This window comes from Cyanistes caeruleus, unplaced genomic scaffold, assembly GCF_971803275.1.
Source record: "Cyanistes caeruleus unplaced genomic scaffold, bCyaCae1.hap1.1 HAP1_SUPER_29, whole genome shotgun sequence".
Classification (NCBI taxonomy): Eukaryota; Metazoa; Chordata; class Aves; order Passeriformes; family Paridae; genus Cyanistes; species Cyanistes caeruleus.
Window position 1 is genome coordinate 314,736 of NW_028256297.1, and position 24,246 is coordinate 338,981.

Sequence of the window (24,246 nt, forward strand, 5' to 3'; positions counted from 1 at the left end):
GTCTCTTTGACTACTTGCCTTGACTCTGGTACTTGATTACAAATAATTGTTTTGTTCTTTTGTACTTTAGGTAATTTTGATGTTATAATTCCCCAACTTATTTGGTCTCCCGCTGCCTTCGGTATTGGCAGACAGGCAGTTATTCTGCTAGTGTTTTGTATTTTGGCAAAGTCTTTAACTAATCCAATCATCACATTCTCAGCCCGAATTTCATTGGAAATTCTTATCACTTGTGTCTTTGCTTGCATTTCTCTCTTCATTCTAGAATGAAGAGTGATTATTTGACCTTTTTGCATTCCACATCCCAAAGACATCAATAACCATAAAATGAACAGTGGTGCAACTACTATTAACATTCTTAAAGCAATTAAATGCATCTTATCTGCAGCTTTGTTGGTCTTACAGTTTACACAGTCTGTGATCTGGAATGGATTTTCTTCACTCGGGTATAGTGAATCCAGGGGTCCACACCGGCTACTTTCACTGCTGTGAAGGTGGTCAACAGTACCTGATGAGGCCCAGTCCACTTTTCTTTCAGTGGTTCTTCATTCCAATTTTTAATGTACACCTCGTCTCCTGGATGTATATCGTGAACTGGATTCTCGAGAGTCAGCAGTCTGTTCCACACGAGGGTGCTCCAAAGTCGGGCTAGAGTTTTCCCAAGAGAAAGAACATAATTATATACCTCTTGTTTCCCTGTGACATGTGCATTTGGGTTAGGTTCAGGAGATTCATATGGTTTTCCATACAATATCTCATAAGGACTAACTGACATTCCACTCCTTGGTTTTATCCGAATTCTTAACAATGCTATTGGCAAAGCCTGGGGCCACTTCAGTTTGGCTTCTTGGCATATTTTACTGATTTGCCTCTTTAGTGTTTGATTCATTTTCTCTACCTGTCCACTTGATTGGGGTCTCCATGGTGTGTGGAGGTCCCAGGTTATTCCCAGCCATCTACTTATTTCTTTTACTATTGTTGCTATAAAATGAGGCCCCCTATCTGATGATATCCCTAAGGGTACCCCAAACCTGGGAATGATCTCCTGTAATAACCACTTAACCATTTCCTTTGCTTGATTTGTGCGACAGGGAAGGGCTTCTGGCCATCCTGAAAATGTGTCAACCCCTACCAACAGATATTTGTACCCTCGAGTCCTTGGCAGTTCTACAAAATCTACCTGCCAGTAGTCTCCTGGTTCTATTCCCATCCTGACTCTCCCTAGCTGGGCTTGGCGTCTAGCCACTGGGTTGTTTTTCAAGCAGATCTCACATTTTGACATTACTGATTTTGCCATTGTTAGCATCCGTACTGAGATTAATTTTTGTTTTAGCAGTTTTACCAATGCCTCTGCACCCCAATGACATTCATTATGTTTAATTTGTAGAACTTCTCTCATTATCAAGGGGGGTATCACTATTTGTCCTTGTGCAGTTACATACCACCCTTCTGAATTCTTTTGTGCGTTTAGCAAACGTCCCAATTTCTCGTCTTCTACTGAATATTTCAGTTTTGGAGGCAAATTAAATTGAGATACATTAACTTTTAAAGGTATCAATGCCATTGTAGTTTGCATTTTCCGGGCAGCCTGTCGTGCTGTCCAGTCTGCCTTTCTATTCCCTTCACAAATCTTGGAATTTCCTGATTGGTGAGCTTTGCAGTGCATAATTGCCACTTGCTCCGGCTTTTGCACTGCTTTTATCAATTGTAGGACTGCATCTTGATGTTTAATGTGTGTGCCTTGGGAAGACAGCAGTCCTCTTTCTTTCCACAATGCCCCGTGTACATGCACCACTCCAAAAGCATATTTTGAATCAGTCCAGATATTTACTTTCTTCCCTTCACTCAGCTCCAACGCCCTGGTTAAGGCAACCAGTTCTGCTCGTTGGGCAGATGTGTTTGCTGGCAAGGCCTTTGCCTCTACCACTGCACCTGTTGTTGTTACCGCATATCCAGCATATCTGGTCCCGTTCTCCACAAAACTGCTTCCATCTGTAAACAGCTCCCAGTCTGCCTGTTCCAGTGGGACGTCTTTCAAATCTGCTCTACCTGAACAGGTGTGTTCTATCACTTCCACACAATCATGTTCCAATGGGCCTTCTTCAGTTATTGTACCTAAAAACAAGGCTGTGACATCATCCTGCTCAGTCAGGATTACCTGGAATTTCATCATCCTGCTTGGAGATAGCCAATGGCCCCCCTTTTGTTCTAAAACAGTGGTTACCATATGTGGTACATAGACATCTATATGTCTACCCATCGTGAGTTTCCTAGCTTCTTGTATCAGCATCACAGTGGCTGCAACTGCCCGCAGGCATGAAGGCCATCCGGCACTCACGTTGTCAAGTTGTTTGGAGAAGTAGCCTACTGGCCTTTTCCAGCTTCCCAGATGCTGGGTCAGTACTCCCAGAGCTAGGTGTGATCTTTCATGCACAAACAGCTGAAAGTCTTTGGATAAATCAGGCAATCCTAATGCTGGAGCAGTTGTCAATGCTTTCTTCAGCTTGAGGAAGGCCTCCTTCTGTGCTCTGCCCCAGGTAAGCGGCTGCGTCTTCTGAGCTTCAACCAGGGGTTTTGCAATTAGTCCATAGTCCACAGTCCATGATCCACAGGCGGCACCACCCTGTCATCCCAAGGAAAACTCGCAGCTCATGTAAGTTCTGGGGCTCTGGAATCGCACAAATAGCTTGAATACGATTAGTACCCAGCTTACGTTGCCCTTGTGAGATTTCACACCCCAGGTAAATCACAGTCTGTTGGCCAATTTGTGCCTTTCCTTTAGACACCTTATATCCTCCCATTCCCAGCTGATTTAGAATTTCGATTGTTACCTTTATGCAGGTTGCTTTTTCTTCTGTAGCTATCAGTATATCATCAACATACTGTAACAGCAGGTATTGCTCTCTCAGTACTTGCCCATTTTTGGTCCAAATCTCCAGCTCCTTCGCCAGCTGACTTCCAAATAGGGTTGGACTGTTCTTGTATCCTTGTGGGAGTCGTGTCCAGGTGAGCTGAGTTTTCCTTCCATTTTCTGGATTTTCCCATTCAAAGGCAAACAGTTTCCTACTTTCTTTGTCAAGAGGTATGCAGAAAAAGGCATCTTTTAAATCAAGTACAGTAAACCATCTATATTTCTCTTTCACGGATGTCAACAATGTGTAAGGGTTAGCTACTACTGGGTAAATATCTTTAGTTATTTCATTTATTGCTCTTAAATCCTGTACTAGTCTGTACTCACCATTTGGTTTCTTTGCTGGGAATACTGGTGTATTAAATTCTGATTCACATTCTTCTAGAATTTGGTACTTCAAGAATTTATCAATGGTCTTTACTATTCCTTGCCGTGCTTCTGGTTTTATAGGATACTGTTTGACCCGCACAGGCTTTACCACATCTTTTAATTCCACATGTATTGGTTGTGCCAGTTTAGATTTTCCGGGTATATCTGTTTCCCATACAGAGGGAATTACTGCATCCTCTACTTCCTTAGGGATAGTAGGGACAGGTTTTTCTTTTATCATTAAAATTTGTCCTGTCTTTGATTCAGGTATTTTCATTAATAGTTCCCCGTTCTCAAAAGTTATTACTGCATCAAGTTTTGCCAATAAATCTCGACCTAAAAGTGGAATTGGACACTCAGGCACATATAAGAATTCATGTGTTAAAACTTTGTTTCCAAAACACAAATCCAGGGGTTGCAGGAATGGCCGATTCTCTTCCTTCCCTGTGGCCCCAACTGTTGTTGTTGTTTTGTCCCCAATTTGCCCTTTCAGGTAATTTAGTACAGAATATGTAGCTCCCGTATCCACCAGGAATTTTACTTCTTTATCTCCCAATTGTAGAGTTACTAAAGGTTCCTGTACTGGCTTCTGTTCCGATTCTAGTCAGCTGCTGTACTCTCCCAGTACCATAGCCTTGACAACATCTTCCTGCTGGAACTGATTGCCCTGGTTAAACCAGTTATTCGGGTTGTTTGGGCATTCTTTTTTCCAATGCCCCTCCTGCTTGCAATATGCACATTGGTTTAACCCTAATCTTGGCAAAACCGATCCCCCTCATCCTCTGCCGAGTCCACCCCTCCCCAATCCATGACCACCCCTGTTGCGTCCTAGATTCTCTCTCCCTTGTAATACTGCCAAGAGATTTTGCTGCTGCTTCCTACTAGCTTCCCTTTCCCTGCTATTGTATACCTTCCAAGCCACTTCAAGTAACTTATCCAAATTCCTTAATTCCTCTCCTTCTAACTTCTGTAATTTTCTCCTGATATCGTCTTGCGACTGCCCAAGGAAAATAAGAGCAAGCTGAACTTTTGCTGGTTCTGTTTCTATTTGCAAATCTGTATATTTTCTCACAGCTTCTTTAAGCCTTTCCAAAAATGCAGTGGGGGATTCTTTCTTTTCCTGCCTTATCTCATACAGTTTAGACCAATTCATAGTTTTAGGCACAGCATTCTGAACCCCTATCTGAACCCATTCTTGATATCTTTTCAGCCTCCGCATATCCCTAAATACATTAGGATCCCACCCTGGATCCTCAGTTGGAAAGTTCTCATCTAAAGTCCCCGTCACCACCCCAGTCCTGAGATCTTCTCTCGCTCTCTCCTTGGCTGCCCTAAGCACCATCTCTTTTTCAGTAGAATCCATTAAAGTATCTAATATTACTTGTATATCATCCCAATCTGGATTCTGAGTTTTCATAACCATTTGTACCACCCTTGCCACTTGGTCAGGACTTTCTCTATAAGTTCCAGCTGATTGTTTCCAAATTACCAAATCCGCAGGAGAGAAAGGTACCTTTACAAACACCGGCCCCTCTACTCCTACTCCTTGTCTCAAGGGGGCAATCACAGTCTGATTTTGTCTGCCCAAGTCTTTTTCCGTTTTATACAGGACTGGGGCAAACTTGGACTGTGTCCGGTGAGATACCGGTGTTGCTGATTTATTATCATTACATCCATTACTACTATTTTCCCCCCCAGCATTTTTCACATTTCCTTGTATTACAGTTAAATTTTGATCATCTCCTGGGGAAGAAGGATCTGGTGAAGGCGGGAGAGGAGGGTAGAGAGGGAAGGGTGAGGTAGGATTAAGTGGACTAGAATTAGGTGTAATAGGGTTAGGTGGAATAAGACTGGGTGAAGTGGGGGCAGACAAGACAGAGTCAGGTTCTTTTGGTTCTGTTAAAGCCACCTGTAAATCAACATCCGTATCATTTCCCCGACGCAAACTTTCTTTTAATGCCAGGTTGTCATGGAGTTACTTTACTTTTAAGGGAGTTAGAGTTGCTGAGAAGTGCTTGGAGTCTTTTCTCCTGACCAATTATCGGTCATTGCTGGGAATTGACAGCAGTTTAGGCCATTGAAAAGTGAGATCAACTTGTGAACCCTACCTTAAAATGTAAAAGCAGAGCTCTCTGGGTTCTCTTTGTTTCCTGGCTGTGGAGGGTGGCGGAGCTCCAGGCCTCCCGTCCCTGCCCAGGCCATGCGGCCAGGCGGGGATGGAGCCGGGCCTGCCCCGTCTCCCGGCCGGGAGATGGGGGGGCCTGGGGAAGGTTTTCCTCGGGCCCGGGCCGAGCCGATCTCTGGCTCGGCTGCAGGTTTTGCTGTAACTACATTCACTAGAAACTGCCCAGTGAAGAAAGAGGGAAGCCCTGGACTTGCAGCGGGTTAGAGCAGAGACTACACGTTCCAGAGCAGCCATGAGGAACTTCCCATCGCAGACGGCTCCAGCTCCTGTTCGGCAGAGATCTCCGAACCATCTACAAAAGCCTGGGCAAGATTTTAACTCTTTCATTACCCAGATGAGACTTGCGGATTAATCTTTTTATCCAGAGAGAAAGAGAGAGATCAACATGAAAAGAGACTTTATAAACTACCAGTGACAAGAAAGAAAAGAAGCTTCAAGAAAGGTAGAGAATTAAGAAGATGCTTTAATTAAGCTGAAATATCTCCCTGTTAAAACTATGGAAATGGACAATGAAGTCCTGAAAAGAACTCCTTTAATTCATGATATATTGTTATAAATTTTATTTATTAATTAACAATAGTTGAGAAAGCCAATCAAAAAATTTTTATTAATTGAAACAAGTAAAACAAAGAGGCAAATGCAGCGCTGGGCGACAGGGGAACTCCGTCCTTCCAACTGCCGCGCCGACTGGGGTTCCGGTCGGTCCTTTTAAGCCGCTCACGAACCTATCATTGCAATTTTCCGGAGTACTCTGCGCATGCTTTAAAGTTGTTGCCGGGGCATCTTCTGTTTCTCTTGGTTTCTGGAAAGTACCACTCAGGAGAGTACCACTCATACAAACGTATTAACCTCTACAAAAAGCTAACCACAAACAGGTGCGAGCCGTAACCTTTACAAAAAAGCTAACCACAAACATTGAACAAACAGACTTTAACGGAAAACATTTCCATTATAGTAAACACATCCTACTTAACAAGCAACATACTTTAATGAACAAACATATTTTATTACAGTCCCCCCTTTTTATCTATGACAATTCTTTGTTTTGTTCATTAAACCTTTTCAGTTCTTGTCTGCTCCATTCTAATTCTTCTTCATCTGGGCCTGGGTTGATGGGTTCGTACCTTGCTCGTATTAGCATTAGATGAGCCGCTTCTAGTCTCTCCTTAACAATTGCTATAATTTTATTGAAAATACAGGGACCAAAGGTTAGTACTAAGATAAGTAAGATGACTGGCCCAGCTATTGTTGACAAGAGGGTGGTAAGCCAAGGAGAATGATTGAACCAATTGTGATACCAACTCTGGTGAGATTCTCTTTCACGCTCTCTTTGTTCAAGTTGCTTCCTAAGCTCAGCCATGGTGTCTACCGCTACTCCCGTTGAGTCCACATATGTACAACATTCTTCCTTCAAGGCTACACATAGTCCTCCCTGTTGTATTAACAGAAGGTCTAATCCTCTCCTATTTTGTAGGACTACTTCAGATAAAGACCGTACTGATTTAGTAAGGGCATCAATGGCTCTCTCTATCTTTAGCAGATCTTCATCTACGGACCGTCTCAAGGTTGTTAGTCCAGCTCTTTGGGATACTAAAGAGGTTATACCTGTCCCTGCTCCAACTCCTCCTACCGTTAGCAATACTGCAATCGTGAGTGCTGTGAATGGTTCTCTCTTTACTAAATGATGTTTTTCTGTTTCGTGATGGTCTATTACATACTCTTTGGGATGATATATAATTCGAGGGACAATAATTATTTGTATACAATATTCATATTTTTCATTGAATTCTGTGGTGGATAAGCACGGTGTTAACCCCAGCTTGGAGCATATCCACTTATTATTATGAGCCGGCACCAGCCAGTTGACAACCCTCTTCTCCGGTAGTTTTATAGTTCTATTACATAGGTATTTTTGCTCTGGGGGCACAATTCCTATACAGAGCCCCTGTCCAGTGACCTGAGTTATTGTAATCCCTGGGGTCCCTCTTTCCCGATTCCATGCACATTCCCTAGGGTTAATTCCATTCTTCCTTCTCACATTAGCTACTGACCCTATTGCTTCATAAAATGGAGGACGAATGTCATAGCATAACCAGCATTCTTTAGTTAATTCAGGATGGGTTTGATTTAAAACATTGAAGCTTGCCTGCATAATCTTCCAGAAAGTGTCATATACTCCAGGGGGTGAATGTTCTGTAGGTAGCATCATAATCTTTTTTTTAGATATGTTATAGCGGGTATTATTATTAAATGCAGGTCTCTCCTTCTTGGCTTTTCTTTCGGTTTCTCTTAAAGCTTCATTGGGTCCTATTGCTTTTGGTAAATCATGAGGAATTCTCTCCTTCTTTATAAGAAAGTGTCCCCCTCGATCTTTTCCAGGTTCCCACAGTCTTATTCCCCATGTCTTCCCAATGAACCAACCGAGATCTGCTAGTGTTTGAGATTTCACTGTAATTTCTAACCCATCACAAGTACCTGCTTCTCCCCAGTCTCCCCAGTCTCCATCTATACTCCCAAAATCAGTGACTGTGCAGGGTTGAATTCCCCACTGTACAGAAATATATGGATCTGGGCCCCCTCCGGGCGTGAATCCTAATGCCACGGTCTCACAACCCCAATATCCGCAGTAGAATTCCCCGGGGTAATTACAATATCCTTTCCCAGGATTCGAAGCTGGGCACATATAAACTGGTCGTCTTGGCTGACCTATCAAGATTAACTCAAGGAACCGGCATTTGAAGGTGGGCACCCCTGAAGTGATTACCGATTGAACTACTTTCTGTTCTTCTTCCCTAATTAGAGACCACTTAAAGGGTTCATGTGTAACTTCATCATTTCCGTAAACTTCCAATAAATTCCAGGACAATATCCAAGTTAACAACAAGCCCGTGGCTTTCCCATTCCAGTAATGGAGATCCCATTTTCTAAAAAATTTATTCCCATTCTTGAGGCATCTCCTGGACCATAACATCGAGATCCCATTGACAACAGGAGAATTTCCTCCACTGTCCATTACTCCTCTGCCTCGCCCGTCGACTCGGTCGCTTCGAGCCACGAGGTGAACCATCTTCTCGGCAGCAGGAATATTCTTCAGGAGGAAACTTTCTCTCTGTTTGAGTGAGCCTCAGTCTATATGATTGCCAGTTACGGTTTTTCACCTCCGGGGCCCTGCAGCTTACTGGTGCCACTTTTCGGCGACACAGTCCTGCTATTAGCTGGGCCACAAAGGGTCGGGGCTCGTTTGGGTGATAGCAGTACAGGTCCGGATTTACCCCTTTTGCAAATATATTCCACCACTCAGCTGACCCTTTTTCTAGATTTCCTACTTTCACTCTTTGAGTTAGTACCCAATCGGTTATATCTCTCTGGAGTGTCCAACACGATCGGCACACCCCTCGAGGGGGATGTCCGTTCCTGCGATGGGTCCACCACTTTTCTTTGCAAACTAAGCAAATAAAACAAACAAAGGGATAACAATTTCCTCCACAACTAATATCAGTACATATTATACTTACATCTTTGTTATAAAAGTTCCCTTGCTCATCATACTTAAGTACATTAAACAGATATTTGATTTTAAAAGTTCTATTTTGATTACTTCTGTCCATCAAACTCCAGGACCCTTAATGTCCGTCCTTATTGTCGTGGTCTTTTAGACAATTTAACTTTCAAGTCTCCCGCAGGACTAGTAACTGTCCATTCTTTATTGCTCACTGGTCCTTTAACACGGCTGGCATGAGTCCATCCCCTCTCAGCAGTTCGAATAGCCGTGTTGGTGGTCAACAACACTAGATAAGGTCCCTCCCAGCGAGGTTGCAGAGTAGTTTCTTTCCACGTTTTTATGAGAACCCAATCTCCTGGTTTGACCTGATGTAATGTAATATCAAGAGGAGGTCTCTGTGTTAATTGCCCTTTTTTCCACAGCTCCTGACGATATTGCATCAGTTTATGAATGTACGTGTGGGTGATCCTATCTAAGATTCCCGGGTGATTCATGGGAATCCCTGCATCATATGGCATTCCATATAACATCTCGAAAGGAGATATTCCTATATCGGCCCTGGGTTGGGTTCTAATATTTAACAATGCCAAGGGAATACATCTAACCCACGAAAGTTTGGTCTCAAGCATCAATTTTGTTAACTGCTTCTTAAGTTCCCCATTCATTCGTTCTACTAGGCCAGAACTTTGGGGATGCCACGGAGTGTGTTCTTCCCACCTTGTTCCCAGGGCTTCCACTAGATTTCGTATTATTTTGGACGTAAAGTGTGGTCCTTGATCCGAATCGATAATTTCGGTTACTCCATATCTAGGAATTATATGTTCTAATAAGACTTTTGTCACTGTTTGTGCGGTGGCCCTGGTGGTCGGGAAGGCTTCTATGAAATGTGTAAGATGGTCCACGATGACTAGCATGTACTTATATCTCCCTACCCTGGGGAGCTCTGTAAAGTCAATTTGGACTTTAGAAAATGGTCTTACTGCTAGGGGTCTTCCTCCCATTGGCATTTGTCTTCGTACAGCCCTGTTAACTTTTAAACACGTGGAACATCCCTGAGTAATATATTTGGCCAGGTCATGCAGCCCTATACACATATATTTAGCAGCAAAATGGTCTACTAAAGCCTGGCTACCCCAATGTGTTTGTTTATGTAGATTGTCTAAGACTTGAAAAGCTACTGATTTTGATAACATTTCTCTCCCATCAGGTAAATGCCAATTCCCTTCCTTATTTTTAGTACACCCCATCTGAGTAAGTTTTTGCTCCTCTTTTGGAGTGAATACAAGAGTTTCCGACTTGGGCCCTGGTGACTCCACTCTTTTCTCCTGTAACACCAATTCTTGTAATGCCGCTCGCTTGGCTTCCTGATCCGCCGCATTATTTCCCCTTGATTTGTAATCTATTCCCTTCTGGTGTCCCTTTAGATGTACCACAGCTAGTTTTACGGGCCCCCGCAAAGCAAGCAAAACTGCTTTTATCAGCTCTTGATGGATCAAATCCTTTCCTTGCGAATTAATTAACCCTCTTTCCTCCCAAATTTTTCCGAAGGTGTGTATTACCCCATAACTATACTTGGAGTCCGTATAAATTGTCCCAACTTTTCCCTTTAATCTCTTTAGAGCTTGTAGTACAGCGTATAGTTCACAAGCTTGTGCTGACCAGGAACTATTCAGTGGTCCTGATTCTAGAGTCTCAAACGTCTTCCCATCTATAACCTCATATCCCGATTTTCTCTTCCCTTCAATCACCCTGGAAGATCCGTCCACAAAGATCTTCTCTCCATCATCTAATTCCTCTTCCTCCAGGTCGGGCCTAATTTTAGTCTGCTCCTCAATGGTTTGGAGGCAATTGTGTGTTAATTCTGACTCTTCAGACCCTCCATATAGGAATTGTGCAGGATTTTGGAGGCTAGTAGTTTCTAAAGTTAAATTTGGAGCTTCCAGTAAAATGCCCTCATATTTGAGCAGGCGGGAATCTGATATCCATTTCTCAGCTTTCTGTTGCAGCACACCTCGAATATTGTGAGGGGATAATACCTTTATGTTGCTGTTAAAGGTAATTTTTCTAGCTTCTTCTACTAATAGAGCACATCCTACAATTACTTGCAGACAAGTAGGCCATCCCCTACTTACAGGATCTAATAGTTTTGACAAGTAGCCTACAGGCTTCTTTTTCCCAGCCCATTCCTGGGTCAGGACTCCATACGCTGTTCCGTCATCCACATTTACAAATAAATAGAAAGGCCGATTCAGGTCAGGCAGGCTTAAAACTGGGGCATTTATTAGGTCTCCTCGTAATGCCTGAAGGTTTTCCTCGTCTTCCTGAGTCCAAGTAATTAAACCTCCAATGGTCAGCTTGTGATATAAAAACTTAACTTTTCTACTATAGTTTTCGATCCATTGTCTACAATATCCCACCAAACCTAGGATTTGTCTGACTTGCCTTTTACTCTTAGGGGGTGGCAATAACAAGATTCCTTTTATGCGTTCGGGGTCTATTTTCTTTTCTCCTCTATTAATGTAATGTCCCAGATATCTTACTTCTTCTTCTACGAACTGTAATTTGATTTTTGACACTTTGAGACCTTTAAGCCCCAAGAAATTAAGAAGTTTAATGCTTTCTTCTCTGACCTGTTCTTCTTCTTTACCTGCAATCAACAAGTCATCCACATATTGGATGAGAGTTATACCTGAAGCGGGCTTGTATTCCTGTAAGATATGTTCTAGCGCTTGTCCAAAGAGATTAGGGGACTCGGTAAAGCCCTGGGGTAGAACCGTCCACCTTAATTGTTGTTTTCTTCCAGTGTCGGGGTCCTCCCATTCAAATGCAAAATAATCCCGGCATGATTCATCTAAAGGACAGGCCCAGAATGCATCTTTTAAATCAATCACACTATACCATAAATTCTCGGGGCCTAATTTGCTCAACACTGTATGAGGATTGGCCACTACAGGGAATCGGGAAATAGTTCTTTTATTTATTTCCCGCAAATCGTGCACCAATCGATATGTTCCGTTTGGCTTCTTAACCGGCAGAATAGGAGTATTGAATGGGGACATACAGGGTTCCAATAGTCCCTGATTTATGAGTCTCTCTATTTCCGGTTTCAGTCCTTTTCTACCCTCTAGTGAAATAGGGTATTGTTTGACTCTAATCGGAAAGTCCGGGTTTCTAATTTTTACTAGAAAGGGGGGTATTTCTAGTCGTCCCACAGTTTCTGGGGTGTACCAAACCTCAGGGTTAATCATTTTTTCATCTTCCACTCTAAGGGGGCAGAGCTTTATCTTTATTTCTTTATTTTCCACCTCTAAGTTTATCCCTAGTTCAATTATCAAGTCCCGACCCAATAAATTAAACTCAGCTTCAGGTACTATCAAAAGATTCCCTAATCCTATCTTAAACTTTGTTTCTACGGCTACATCCTTAACGATTCCAACTTTAAAGGGTTCCCCTTTCGCTCCCACAACAAGGGCTGTCTCTCTGGAAAGTTTACATCCAGAGGGCAATTTTTGTACGGTAGACCTCTCAGCCCCTGAGTCTACCAAAAATTCTATTTCCTCTCGGTGGGGACCCACCTTTAGTTTTATCAAGGGCTCACGATGTTTCTGGGTCCCCAACAGATATAAATAGAGCCCCTGACCCCCCTAATCCTCCTTGAACATCTTCTCATCCTGCACCCTAACTCTGCAATTTCTTTTTAGATGTCCCTTTCTTCCACAATAGAAGCAATTCCTTTCCTCTCTTCCTTCTTTCACTCCTCCGTTTCCTTCTCGGCTCCGGGGCGCTCTCCGAAATGGCCGCCTCTCTTGTCTATCTAATTCCCTACTTTCTCTGACGGCCGCCACCATCATCCTAACTTGTTTCTTATGGTTCTCATCCTCTCTTCTAACATAAACTTTCTGTGCCTCTCTAAGAAGTTCATCCAACCCTCTGTCTTGCCAGTTTTCAATTTTCTCTAGTTTCTTCCGTATGTCATCCCAGGCCTTAGCAACAAACTGAGTCTTTAATAAGGCTTGGCCTAGCTGTGTATCTGGATCTAACCCAGAATACATTTGCAGGTTTTTACGCAATCTTTCTAGCCATTCATTGGGAGATTCTTCCTTCTTTTGCCTTTCATTAAAAGCCTTATTGATGTTCTGACCTCTGGGAACCGCTTCCCTAATTCCTTGAATAATTATTGTACGCAAATCTTGCATGTGCGTCCTATGTTCTACATCCTGGTGATCCCATTGAGGCCTCTGTAGGGGCCATTTAATATCAGCCTGGGGTCCTTGTGCATGTTGGGCATCCCAAATACGCATTCCTGCAGTCCTAATCATGTTCTTTTCTTCGGTGGTAAATAGTATATTTAAAATGGACTGCAACTCATCCCAAGTGTAAATATTAGGACCTAAAAATTGATCTACTCGTTCAGCAACCCCCAGAGGATCTTCTAAAATCTTTCCCATCTCCCTTTTGAATTCCCTAACATCCCCTGAACTTAAAGGTACCGAGATAAATCCCATTTGTGGGTTAGGACCCCCCATGGGCACTTCTCGCAATGGAAACAAATTTTGCTGCCGCGCACGGCTCCTAGTTCTGGGTCCGTGTCCTTGATCAGCTTCCTGGCCATCCAATTTCTCTTGTAAGCCTTGATCTTCCTGATTATCTACTTCTGGCTCAAACTGTGGCTGTGGAGGAGCCATAGGTTGTGGTGGGACATATGGCGGGGGTCCAACGGGAAGATCCTCCTCTGGTCGGGGCTTTTGTTTTTTACTTTCTAGATCTATTTCTGACAGTTTAAAAATTGGGACCCCTGGTCCCCCTGGGCGTGTAACCCAGACTGCTGCATATTCGCTCTCCTCTTGATTAAAAGGAACCTTAGTATTCACCCAAATATTTAGTTTTTGCTGCACCCAATCTTCAGTAGAACCAAACTTCGGCCACCATACTGCCTTATCAATTTGCTTTCCTCCCCAAACCTCTGCACAATAATAAATCATTTTTGCTTTATCTTTATTCCCAGTCCCGGGATAATACTTCCACATCTCCAGCATAAATCCCAGTGGGGAGTCCCTGGGTACTGGGGATCGCTTCATGGGTAAAAGGTGTTTGCTTTTCCTTTGTCCCATCTTCCGGAGTGCCTTCTCTCGATCGTGTGTGTGTCTCACTCGTTTCACTCGCTTCCCCTGGTTCGTGACCCACGTCCTCGCGGACAATGGGAAATGCACTACTGAGGGTCCACACTCACTTGGGGAATCCGGCTACCGGTTCCCCTCTCAAACACACAGAATCACCACACTCCGGGAACCCAACCCCGACCGAACGGATACCCCTGCCAAACGGGCAGTTACTTACGCGTCCGCGTCCTGCGTCTTCGTCCGGACTTTTGTGCACAAAATTTAGGGGGTTAACCGGTTCTTCCTTGCCTCTCTGTTTTAATTTGGGTTCGTCGGTGGGAGTAGGGTAAGCAACAGAGGCCGGGGCCACCGACTTCGGCGGGGGCGCCCTCCCCAAACCTCAGTGTCTCACCAATAGTCCCATCCGAGTCACGGCACCAATTGTTATAAATTTTATTTATTAATTAACAATAGTTGAGAAAGCCAATCAAAAAATTTTTATTAATTGAAACAAGTAAAACAAAGAGGCAAATGCAGCGCTGGGCGACAGGGGAACTCCGTCCTTCCAACTGCCGCGCCGACTGGGGTTCCGGTCGGTCCTTTTAAGCCGCTCACGAACCTATCATTGCAATTTTCCGGAGTACTCTGCGCATGCTTTAAAGTTGTTGCCGGGGCATCTTCTGTTTCTCTTGGTTTCTGGAAAGTACCACTCAGGAGAGTACCACTCATACAAACGTATTAACCTCTACAAAAAGCTAACCACAAACAGGTGCGAGCCGTAACCTTTACAAAAAAGCTAACCACAAACATTGAACAAACAGACTTTAACGGAAAACATTTCCATTATAGTAAACACATCCTACTTAACAAGCAACATACTTTAATGAACAAACATATTTTATTACATAGGATCTAGAGAGGAATAGTGTTCAAAGTGTAAATTTGAGTAAAGAGTAATTATAGTATAGTGAAGTACTGGGAGATTAAAAGCCTTGAGAGGCCATGAGAAAACTGTTGAGAGATTTGAAGCCCTGAGAGGCCATGAGAAAACTGTTTTCTAGTAAAGCTCACAGAAACAGATAAAGAAGACTTTTTTTTTCTTTTTTTGCCTTTGAATAACTTATCCTTAAAAATGCTATCTCTAGACGCATGGCCCATACACACCTCAGAGTGATGTGAAAATGAGAAGAGTGAACTCTAATAATAGCATCTCTGGACAGCTAACATTAGGGCAATAGAAAACTATAACAAAAATAGTTTTCTTGTGAGAAACTCCATAAATTAACAGGAAGAAACTTCTGTTTCTCTATAAAGATTAGTAAAAAGACTAGCAAGAATTGAGACTGTTTTAACCATCAGAGTTCCAGAGTTTTTGTCTCTGTTGTCATGTGAACAAGAGAATAGTGAGTAGATAGAAGATGGAAAAGTTTTTCTAGAAGTTTATTCTGGTGTTCTTATTATTGTGGTTTGTCAATAAACTTTCTTTTTTTTTCCCCTTTTAAGTTGTATGCCTGTTTTGCTCTTATTCTAATCCATATCTCACAGCAAAAAGTAAGTACTTTTCTTAGTTAGTAGTTTAAAACCACGACACAGGTGTTTTAAACATTTCTCTTTTACACAAACCTCACATTTATCACTCACACATGCTTTAACCACCATCAATCCACACTCAGCCTGCCATTCTGGCTTGTCTCGCAAATAGAAAAACAAGTCAACATACGGAACTTCATCCCATTTTCCTTCTCGCTTACAAAACAACATCAACTGTAAAATAGTATTATATTGCAAAGATCCATTCTTTGGCCACTTTTCTCCACTATCCAGGACATATCCCGGCCACCATGTATTACAATAATCAATCAACTTAGCCTTGTGTAATTCTTCCCCAAAATTACCTTGTTTCCAATGTGCTAATAAGCACCCCAAAGGAGAAGTACTCGGTATGGGAGCACTGCTGCCCAAAATCTCTTTAAGCTTCTCCATATTATAACTATAATATACCACAAATGCCGAACCTGCGACGCTTTCGCAGTCGTCTTATGGACGGCGCCCGGGCAATACCAACAGGAATTCCTTTAGCCCAACCACGCGCAGCTTTCGCCGCGTCTAACTGGCAGGCACCAAAACCAAAGTGAAAGCACCTTACCTTTTCTCCCAGGGACGTTGTGAGCAGCGGAGATGGTCGCGGCCGATGGGCTCCCCGAGAATCCCTCGGTGCCGGCTGGAGCGTGATCGGGTCGCGAGTTCGCTCAGCAGCACTCACAAGGTTCCATCTGGGTCGCCAAAATGTTAGCGTTCAGGAACACACATAACCACAAATGGTTATATGAAGGTGCTTTATTTAAAGAGCTCTGGGTGTCAGGGGTACACATACCCAAATCTGACCCGACTTGGGTTTTCGAGTTGAACATATTTTATACTCTATCGTTATGCAACTTACATATTAATTATTAAACTTACATTGTTCTATTGTATACATTGTTTTTACCCAAGCATGAATTTCTCGTGATCCCCCTTAGCCCCCTAACATGGTTCCCCATGTTCTCTAAACAATAATTATATCTAATCACATCTAACAATTGTATCATTTATCATATACTGACTACACAAGTGCAGCTTGACCTGGTCTTTAGCAAGCACAAGGCCTAACATTTCCAGGGCCTGCTTTTCCCAGGGCTTTCCTAACCTCTTTCTAAGTCCCCGAATTTTCTAAGATTTTAAGGCCTTTTACTATCACTCCTGCCAGCCCTTCTGGGGGATGGGCTCACACTGGCACCTCCAGTCCTTTGGGACCTCCCCAGTGAGCCAGGACTGATGAGGAGAAATGATGGAGAGCAGCCTCATCCACCAGCTCCCTCATCCCCCTAGCATGGATCCCATCCAATCCCATCCACCTGTGAGCATCTGAATGGCTCAATAAGTCTCTGACTGCTTCCTCCTGGATTACAGGGGGCTGTTCTGCTCCCTGTCCCCATCTACCAGCTCAGAAGAACACTTGTCCTGAGGAAAACCTGTCTTGATGTTGAAAACTGAGGCAAAGAAGGGGTTGAGTACCTCAGCCTTTTCCTCATCTTTGGTAACCATATCCCCCCCAAAAAGGAATTGAGGTTGTCCATAGCCTTCCTTTTGCCATTAATGTATTTATAAAAACGTATTTATTATCCTTCACAGAAGCAGCCAGGTTAAGCTCTAATTGAGCTTTGACCTCTCTACTTTTTTCTCTGCATGATCTAAAGACATCCTTAAACATTTCCTGAGTTGCCTGTCCCTGTGTCCAAAAGATGATGCACACTCATCTTTTCCTTGAGTTCCTCCAAAAGCTCCCTGCCCAGCCAGGTTGGTCATTTTCCTCACCAGCTCATTTCTTGTCACCGAGGGACAGGCTGTTCCTGCTCCTTCAAGATTTCGTTCTTGAAGTGTGTCCATCCTTCCTGGAATCCTTTGTTTTAAAAAGATTTTGTTTCCCTTAAAAAAAAATCAGTACCTGATTTGGTACTCCCCAAATCTGCATCCTTAATTGGCTGAAGTCTGCTCTTTGTAAGTCCAGTGTAGGAGTTTTGTTGATGCCCCTCCTTCTTTCACAGAATATTTCAAAACTCGATGATTTCATGGTCACTGTACCCCAGCCAGCCTCCAACCACCACATCCCCCAGCAGCCCTTCTCTGTTTGTGAACAGCAGGAGACACAGCTTTCCTTGGCAGTGGCAAGAGAAGGAAACCTCCCCAGAGTGCAGCTTGGCAGGTTCAGCCTGGAGGGGAGGAGAAAGAAAAGTCCCTGCCAGAACAGAATTTTGGTGCACGAGGTGTCCCAGCGTGAGACTGGACCATGCCATGGCTGAGTGTGCCAGGAGCCGGCAGTCAGTGTGGCCCAGGGATGCTCCAAGGGACTTGGAGTTTTGCTTCTGACTCCTTGAGCAGCTTCTTCAACCTTCTCTCAGTGCCTGAGGGTCCTGGACTCAGCCCCAAATCCAGCCTGGGGTTCATTAAAATACAGAAAGCCTCGGGGGCTCTTTGTCTTCCTTCTATTGTCTTCAAGGCTTGTGCAGCTGCTTGGAGTCAGTTTGGAGTTCTGTTAAGGAGGAAGATTTGAAAATCTACCACATTTTTTTTTGTTTTAGATCAAGGGCATATTTTTTTATTTTCTAGTTGAGAGAGAGGTGGCAGAAACATTCCCCAAGTGATCTTGATGCTGAATGTCGCCTTGGGAGGTCTGGTCACAGAGAAGAATCAGCCCCTTGTGGGCTGCCCCTGTTTGGAGAACCTGCTGCTCACACCGAGCCTCAGCATGTCTGACATTGCCCACCTGGGACTGACATCCCAAAAATTGAAAACATTTATCGATTTTTCTTTATAATTAACATATAATAAATTAATAAAATTATTTTTTAATTTTTTATAATAATATTATTCTGTATTTTTATAGTCTAATTTTTATATTTATATAAAACAATTGATACATTTTTAGGAACAAAAACCATTATTGGTCTTTGCTTCTAAGTACAATAATTCCCTTCATTAATTAATTGACCACTATTTCTCCCACTTTATGCTAATTATTCTTATTTTTAGTCCTTTGATCATCGCTTTTAGAATTTTCTCATACTGGGTAAAAGGGGCCACTTTGGGGTCCATGGAGACTTTTTCTGGGGAGCATTTGGGGCAGTTTTGGGTCTGGGGAGGGAATTTAGAGAGAACTTGGGGGTCTGGAGGACACTTGGGGAGACGGGTGGGCACTTGGAAAGGCACTTAGGGATTCTGTGGGACAATTCGGGGTCGGGGGGAGCACCTGGGGGCCCAGGGGGGCACTTGGAGGTCAGGGAGGGGAATCTGGGGGCCCTTCGGGGTCCAGGCGAGCATTTGGGGGCTGTAACGGAACTCTGGGCCGCGGGGGATGATGGGAGTTGTAGGCGCCGGTGTAATACGGTTTAATGGGGCCGCGGAGCATCACGGGAGTTGTAGACACAGCTCCAATGTGTTCTGGTGAGGCGCGGGGCATGACGGGAGATGGAGTCATGGCTAGAATAGCATTATATGGACGCCGCGGAGCATGATGGGAGCTGTAGTCCCGGAAGTGGCTCAGAAGGTGCATATGGCCGTGTGGGGAGGCACTTGGGGAACGCTCTTGCATCCCAGCCATGGCTGCAGGTCCTCGGGGCGAATGTATACGGCTCGGGAGCACTTGGGGGGAACCTGGGGAGCTCTAACCGGCGTGGGGCACAGCAGGAGGTTTGGGCGCGGAACTGTGTTGTGGGATGATGGGAGATGAATTCCCAGGAGTGGCTGGAACGGGCATCTGTGGGGTCGGGAGCATTCAGGGACACTTTGGGGGGGTCCTGAACAGGCGCTAAGGGGGCACTTGGGAATTCTGCAGGGTTTGGGGGAGACATATGGGACATATGGGGGGTGATACCGGGCTTCTGGGGAGCGTAGGGCATATTCCCAGTTCCTCACAACCTGGTCTCAATTTCCCCCTGCAGGCTCCTACTGACTGCCAGTATGATCCCAGTATGATCCCAGTATGATGTCAGTACACAGCCAGTACAATCTCAGCCACTGCCAGGATGATCCCAGTATAAACCAGTCCCTGTCTGTGCTGCCACTCCTGGGATCCCCCAGCCCTCTCTGCATTCCCCCTCCTGGATCTCCAAGGATCCTCTAGAGGAGCCCCAAGGGCTGGCAGTCCCCAGCCAGGGTCCCCAGCCAGCTCCAGGTTGGATCTGCAGCCTCCAATTTTCCCGGTTTCCCTCTCCTTTTCCCCGGGCCGGGTTCCCCCCGTCCCCAGCGGGTGGGAGCAGCCGAGAGCCCTGCACTGCCCATCCCGACCTGTCCCGGCTCCATCCCCGCTCCTGCCGTGGGCTGTGAGGGGTTTGGGAACGGGGCACCGAGGGTGTCACTGCTCCTGGGGGAGGAGGAGGAGGGATGGAAGAGGAGGGATGAAGAAGGAGAATGAGAAGGGATGGAAGTAGCAGAAGAAGCTGGTGTTAGGGAGGAGAGGGAGGAAGATGTTGTAAATACTTTGCAAATCCCTTCATTCTTGTCCCCCATGGGGATGTGTCCGCCCTTCACAGAACACGGGCAGGAAGGGGTCTCAAAATATATGCAACATGGACCTAAGATATTTTAGACAAAGAAGGCTCAGACTTACAAGACGTGGTCCTGGGTTCATTGTATGTGCATCGCCCGGGGCAAGAAAGAGGCTGAGATTCCTCGGGTGCTGTCTCTTCAACTAGGGGGAGGGGGTGGCCAGGGGATACAGGGGGGTTACAGCCAAGGGGATAGGGAAAAGAAAAGGGAGGTTAGGTAGGGACTAACCTTGTACAAAACCAAGGGTGAGTTCTTCCCTTGGGACATACCATAGTATTTTAAATGAACTTCAACAGGAAGAGGAGGGACAAAGAAGGATCAGGGAAAGGAGAAGGAACCAAGAGGTCAAGAACTCCCTCAATTTACAGTCCCCCACCTGTGGGATCATCATCCCCCATCCCACAAGTGACCGGGGAGGGAGAGCTTGGCCCAGATATCCTGGGGAGACCCTGGGTTGGGTTTTTTGGGAGGGGATATTTGCGACTTAAGGACTGAAAAGCTGAGTGGAAAATTGACCCTTGGGGAGACACTGGGGAGTCCCAGCATCCCTAAGTGGGGAGATGGAAATGGGGGGAACTTTTTGGATTTCTGGTACTCCCAGCAGCCTGAGGAGGGCAGGGATTGAGTAGACAGGGGACCCCCAGTACAAGCATGACCCCCAGCAGCTGGGACAAGAGGGAACCCCTGAATACCAAAGAGGAGAGACCAGAGATGGGCAACTCCTGAGAGGCATTTTTAGGGCTGAATCTTGATGTTTTGGAGGTTTTTATGGATACAAGCTATGGATAGCTTGTGATTTCTAAAGATGGACTTGAGCAGGAGGAACCCCCTAATCCAATGTGCTCATGAATTGTATTTTTCCCCAAACTAGGATTTCCCATTCCCAAACCTTGGTCAGATGGAGAAGGCAGCTGTGAGGAAGCGGAAGATGCCCCAGGACACCCAGGCAGGTGAGAAGGAAGTCAGTGCCCCTTTCCCCCTCTCTCCTGCTCCATCTCCCAGCCCAGCATGGCCCCCAGCTGCAGGACAACCCCACTGCTGACGCCATCCTGCCGGGGACGCACTGGGGGGATCTCCTTCCCCTTCCCTCTGGCACAGAGGCAAATCCCATCCTTTTCTTGTCCTTCCTCCCCCAGACAAGGAGCTGAGGATGGAGACCAGGGAGGACAAATCCCCACGGCAGAACCTTGTGGAAGAGGCCATTTTGAGCAGCTCCATGGTGCAGGAATCCTGTGGGGAGGAAAAGCCCCAGAGATCCCGCAGGAGTAGGGGCTCCTCACTCAGGCCTGGGTGCTCTGAGGAGGAAAGACCCACCCTGTGCCGGGAAGGCGGTCGGAGATTCAGCCGGGGCTCTGAGCTGGTGGTCCATGAGCAACTTCAGGATGGGAAGAAGCCCTACAAGTGCTTGGAGTGTGGGAAGAGCTTCAGCTGGAGCAGCAAACTGATTTGCCACCAGATGACCCACACTGGGAAATGGGCCTACGAGTGTAGGGAATGTGGGAAGGGCTTCAGCTGCAGCTCCGAACTCATCCGTCACCAGCACATCCACACTGGGGAACGGCCCTACGAGTGCTCCGAGTGCGGGAAGAGGTTTCAGACCAGCTCAAATCTCCTCATGCACCAGCGGATTCACACGGAGAGGCCCTTCCGTTGCCCCAGCTGTGGGGAGGGCTTCAAGCGAAACTCCATCCTTGTCATGCACCGGCGCATCCACACTGGGGAGAGGCCCTACAAGTGTGGGGAATGTGGGAAGGGCTTCAGCCAGAGCTTCAGCCTCACTGCCCACAAATGCATCCACACTGGGGAGAGACCCTATGGGTGTCCTCAGTGTGGGAAGAGCTTCTCTGGGAGCTCTCACTTGGCCAGACACCAATGGAGGCACCACTAAGGGAAGCCCTGCCAGTGCCCCAAGTGCAGGAAGAGCTTCATGCGCCACTCCAGCTCCATCCCCAATCAGAAGACCCACGTTGAGCAGAGCCCTGACAACCCCTGTTTCCAGTGATCTGCATTGGGAAGACATTGGGCTGGTGGTGCTTTTGTTTCAGTCCTAATTTTCTTTTAATTCATCTTCATCCCTTTAAAATAGACAAAATTGGGATAAAAACAAACAAATTCATCCAAGGCCTTTAAAGCCTTTCTTTTTACTAGAGCTTCAAGGGAAACTGGGATTCAAGGAGATACTTGGGAGGATTTGGGGTTTGTGGGGGTATTTGGTGTAGTTGTCTCCATTTCTTGGCACTCATAGAGATGAGAGGCTTCAATGTCACCTCAAAACCATTCAGTGCCACTGAATGCTACTCAATCCCACCCCAAAATTATTCAATTCCACAGCCCCTCAGGGTGTGATGCCTTAAGTTCTAGCTTTCATATTTTTCATATTCTGCACTGCCTAGGTTTGTAGTTTTGAACTTCATATTAATTGTTAGTGTCAGGAAAATTAATCCATAAACACCAGAGGTTTATGTCCAAAAAGGAGACTGGGGAGTCCTTTTACTTTATTCAAATAAAGGGAGAGGCCATGGGGCATTCCCCTGGGGAATTTTTGGAGGGCGCAGCCTCCCTTTTATCCTAATTCCCGGCCGCTTGTCCCTTCTCCGTTTCCCCATAGGCTGAGGGACTTGAGAGGTACAGGCTTCCCGGAACATCTGATGTCTAGGATACCATCCCCCCCCCAATGCATAATCCTCTTCTTAATTCTTAACCATTTTGGAATTTTATGATGTTTCCCCAGTGTTTCTTTCGTATTTCAGTTGAATCCATCCCATTGTTTCTGTTATCTCTCAGTGATAGTTTCATGTTATCAGCAGACCCACAGCTTGTTTGTAAAGATAAATGTTGCACTATTGGGAACAGCAAGAAACATGACCCAGACTCTCTTGTGAGTTGAACAGGAAAGCCTAAGGTGTATTACCTCAGATCTTCTTTTATAGACTGATACGTGAAAGTACAGAAAGGTAAAACTCTTACTGGTTAGTAAACTGACACATCACCATCATTGGTCATTGGGGTACACCACCCCTCGACCTTCTTTTGCAAGAAAGCAAGAAACTGACAAACAGCACCTGCAAGGCTGTCTTCTACCTTTAAGGATTGTTTTAATTCTTCCTTATGATTTCCCAGGCAAGACTGAGAAAATTATGCAGCCTGCTTTTCCACAGGCACCGTGCTCCCTGCTTTTGCTCATATTTAGCATCCATAGGGTTCTTTTCCCCAGGACTGAGATTGGCAAGAGAGAGGCTGTTTTCTCATGTTCGGACTTGGTTGTTTATTCTTTCCTTATCTATATTACATATATACAGAGTACAAGGAGCTACACAGAGAGGTGCAAAATGGAGAACAAAGAATCTCTTCAAGGTCTTTTCTATGTCTATTTGTCCAATAATCAAATGCCAAGCAAGTTATTTTTCCTAGTGACCCAATGACTTGACACCTGTGTGCTGCTCTGTGGCATTTTCTATCCAATCCCTCATTATTGTCCAAAAACCCTTAAAAGAAGAAGATGAAGGAAGGAGAAAGGGACAATTCCCTAAGTTCTCCATGTTGTCTCTTATTTTCTAAAATAGCTTAAACCTTAAACTCTCTCACCCAGTGACTTAAGAAAACTCTAACTTACACACTCATCTTCCCACTTTCTCTACTTAACTTTAAAAGTTATCTCCATGGTGTTGTTTTAAATTCAGTGCTCTCTTGGGTGTCAGAGCCAGGCACTACAGATAAGGGCACATTTTAGGTACCTCTGACCCCAAGAGTGGAGAGAGTGCCAAAACCTACCTTTAGAGGAGACTCCCCTTTCAAGACATTTCCTCCTAACTTGTCTCAAAGCGAGACAGGGCTGCAGTCCTCTAAAGACAGGCTGCTTTAGTTGGGAAGCAAGGGCCCTCTCTCCTCTGTCTTCACATAGAAGCTGCTACCAAAAATCACGCTGTCCTAAATCCACACACACAGTATTGTGGCACTGACCCACCAAGCTCTAGGGTTATTCCTTGTGCTGATAAATTTGAAGTTAGTAAAACTTTCTGCATTCAAGGTGCCTAGAATCTGCAACCCCAGTGGGGTGTAAAGTAGGACATTTCCCAAGATGAGACAGTTGTTGCCA

The 24,246-nt window shown here is 45.0% G+C and overlaps 2 protein-coding genes across 3 annotated transcripts; one reads left to right on the plus strand and one right to left on the minus strand.

The window, feature by feature from the left end:
- Positions 1-7,517: 7,517 nt before the first annotated feature.
- LOC147645195 (uncharacterized) lies at positions 7,518-8,532 on the minus strand. Its single transcript, XM_086874916.1, has 2 exons — positions 7,612-8,532; positions 7,518-7,523 (listed from the first exon to the last, which is right to left on the minus strand). Exons 1-2 carry the CDS (start codon positions 8,530-8,532, stop codon positions 7,518-7,520), a joined length of 927 nt encoding a protein of 308 aa, XP_086731042.1.
- A 10,615-nt stretch (positions 8,533-19,147) lies between these two features.
- LOC111945173 (uncharacterized) lies at positions 19,148-22,266 on the plus strand. Of its 2 annotated transcripts, XM_086874920.1 has the most exons (4): positions 19,148-19,211; positions 19,544-19,776; positions 21,022-21,100; positions 21,287-22,266. In XM_086874920.1, the coding sequence occupies exons 3-4, from the start codon at positions 21,049-21,051 to the stop codon at positions 22,036-22,038; spliced, it is 804 nt and encodes a 267-aa protein (XP_086731046.1). In that variant the 5' UTR covers positions 19,148-19,211; positions 19,544-19,776; positions 21,022-21,048; the 3' UTR covers positions 22,039-22,266. The 2 variants fall into 2 exon arrangements, with proteins under 2 accessions (XP_086731046.1, XP_086731047.1); XM_086874921.1 differs by lacking the exon at positions 19,544-19,776.
- Positions 22,267-24,246: the final 1,980 nt, after the last annotated feature.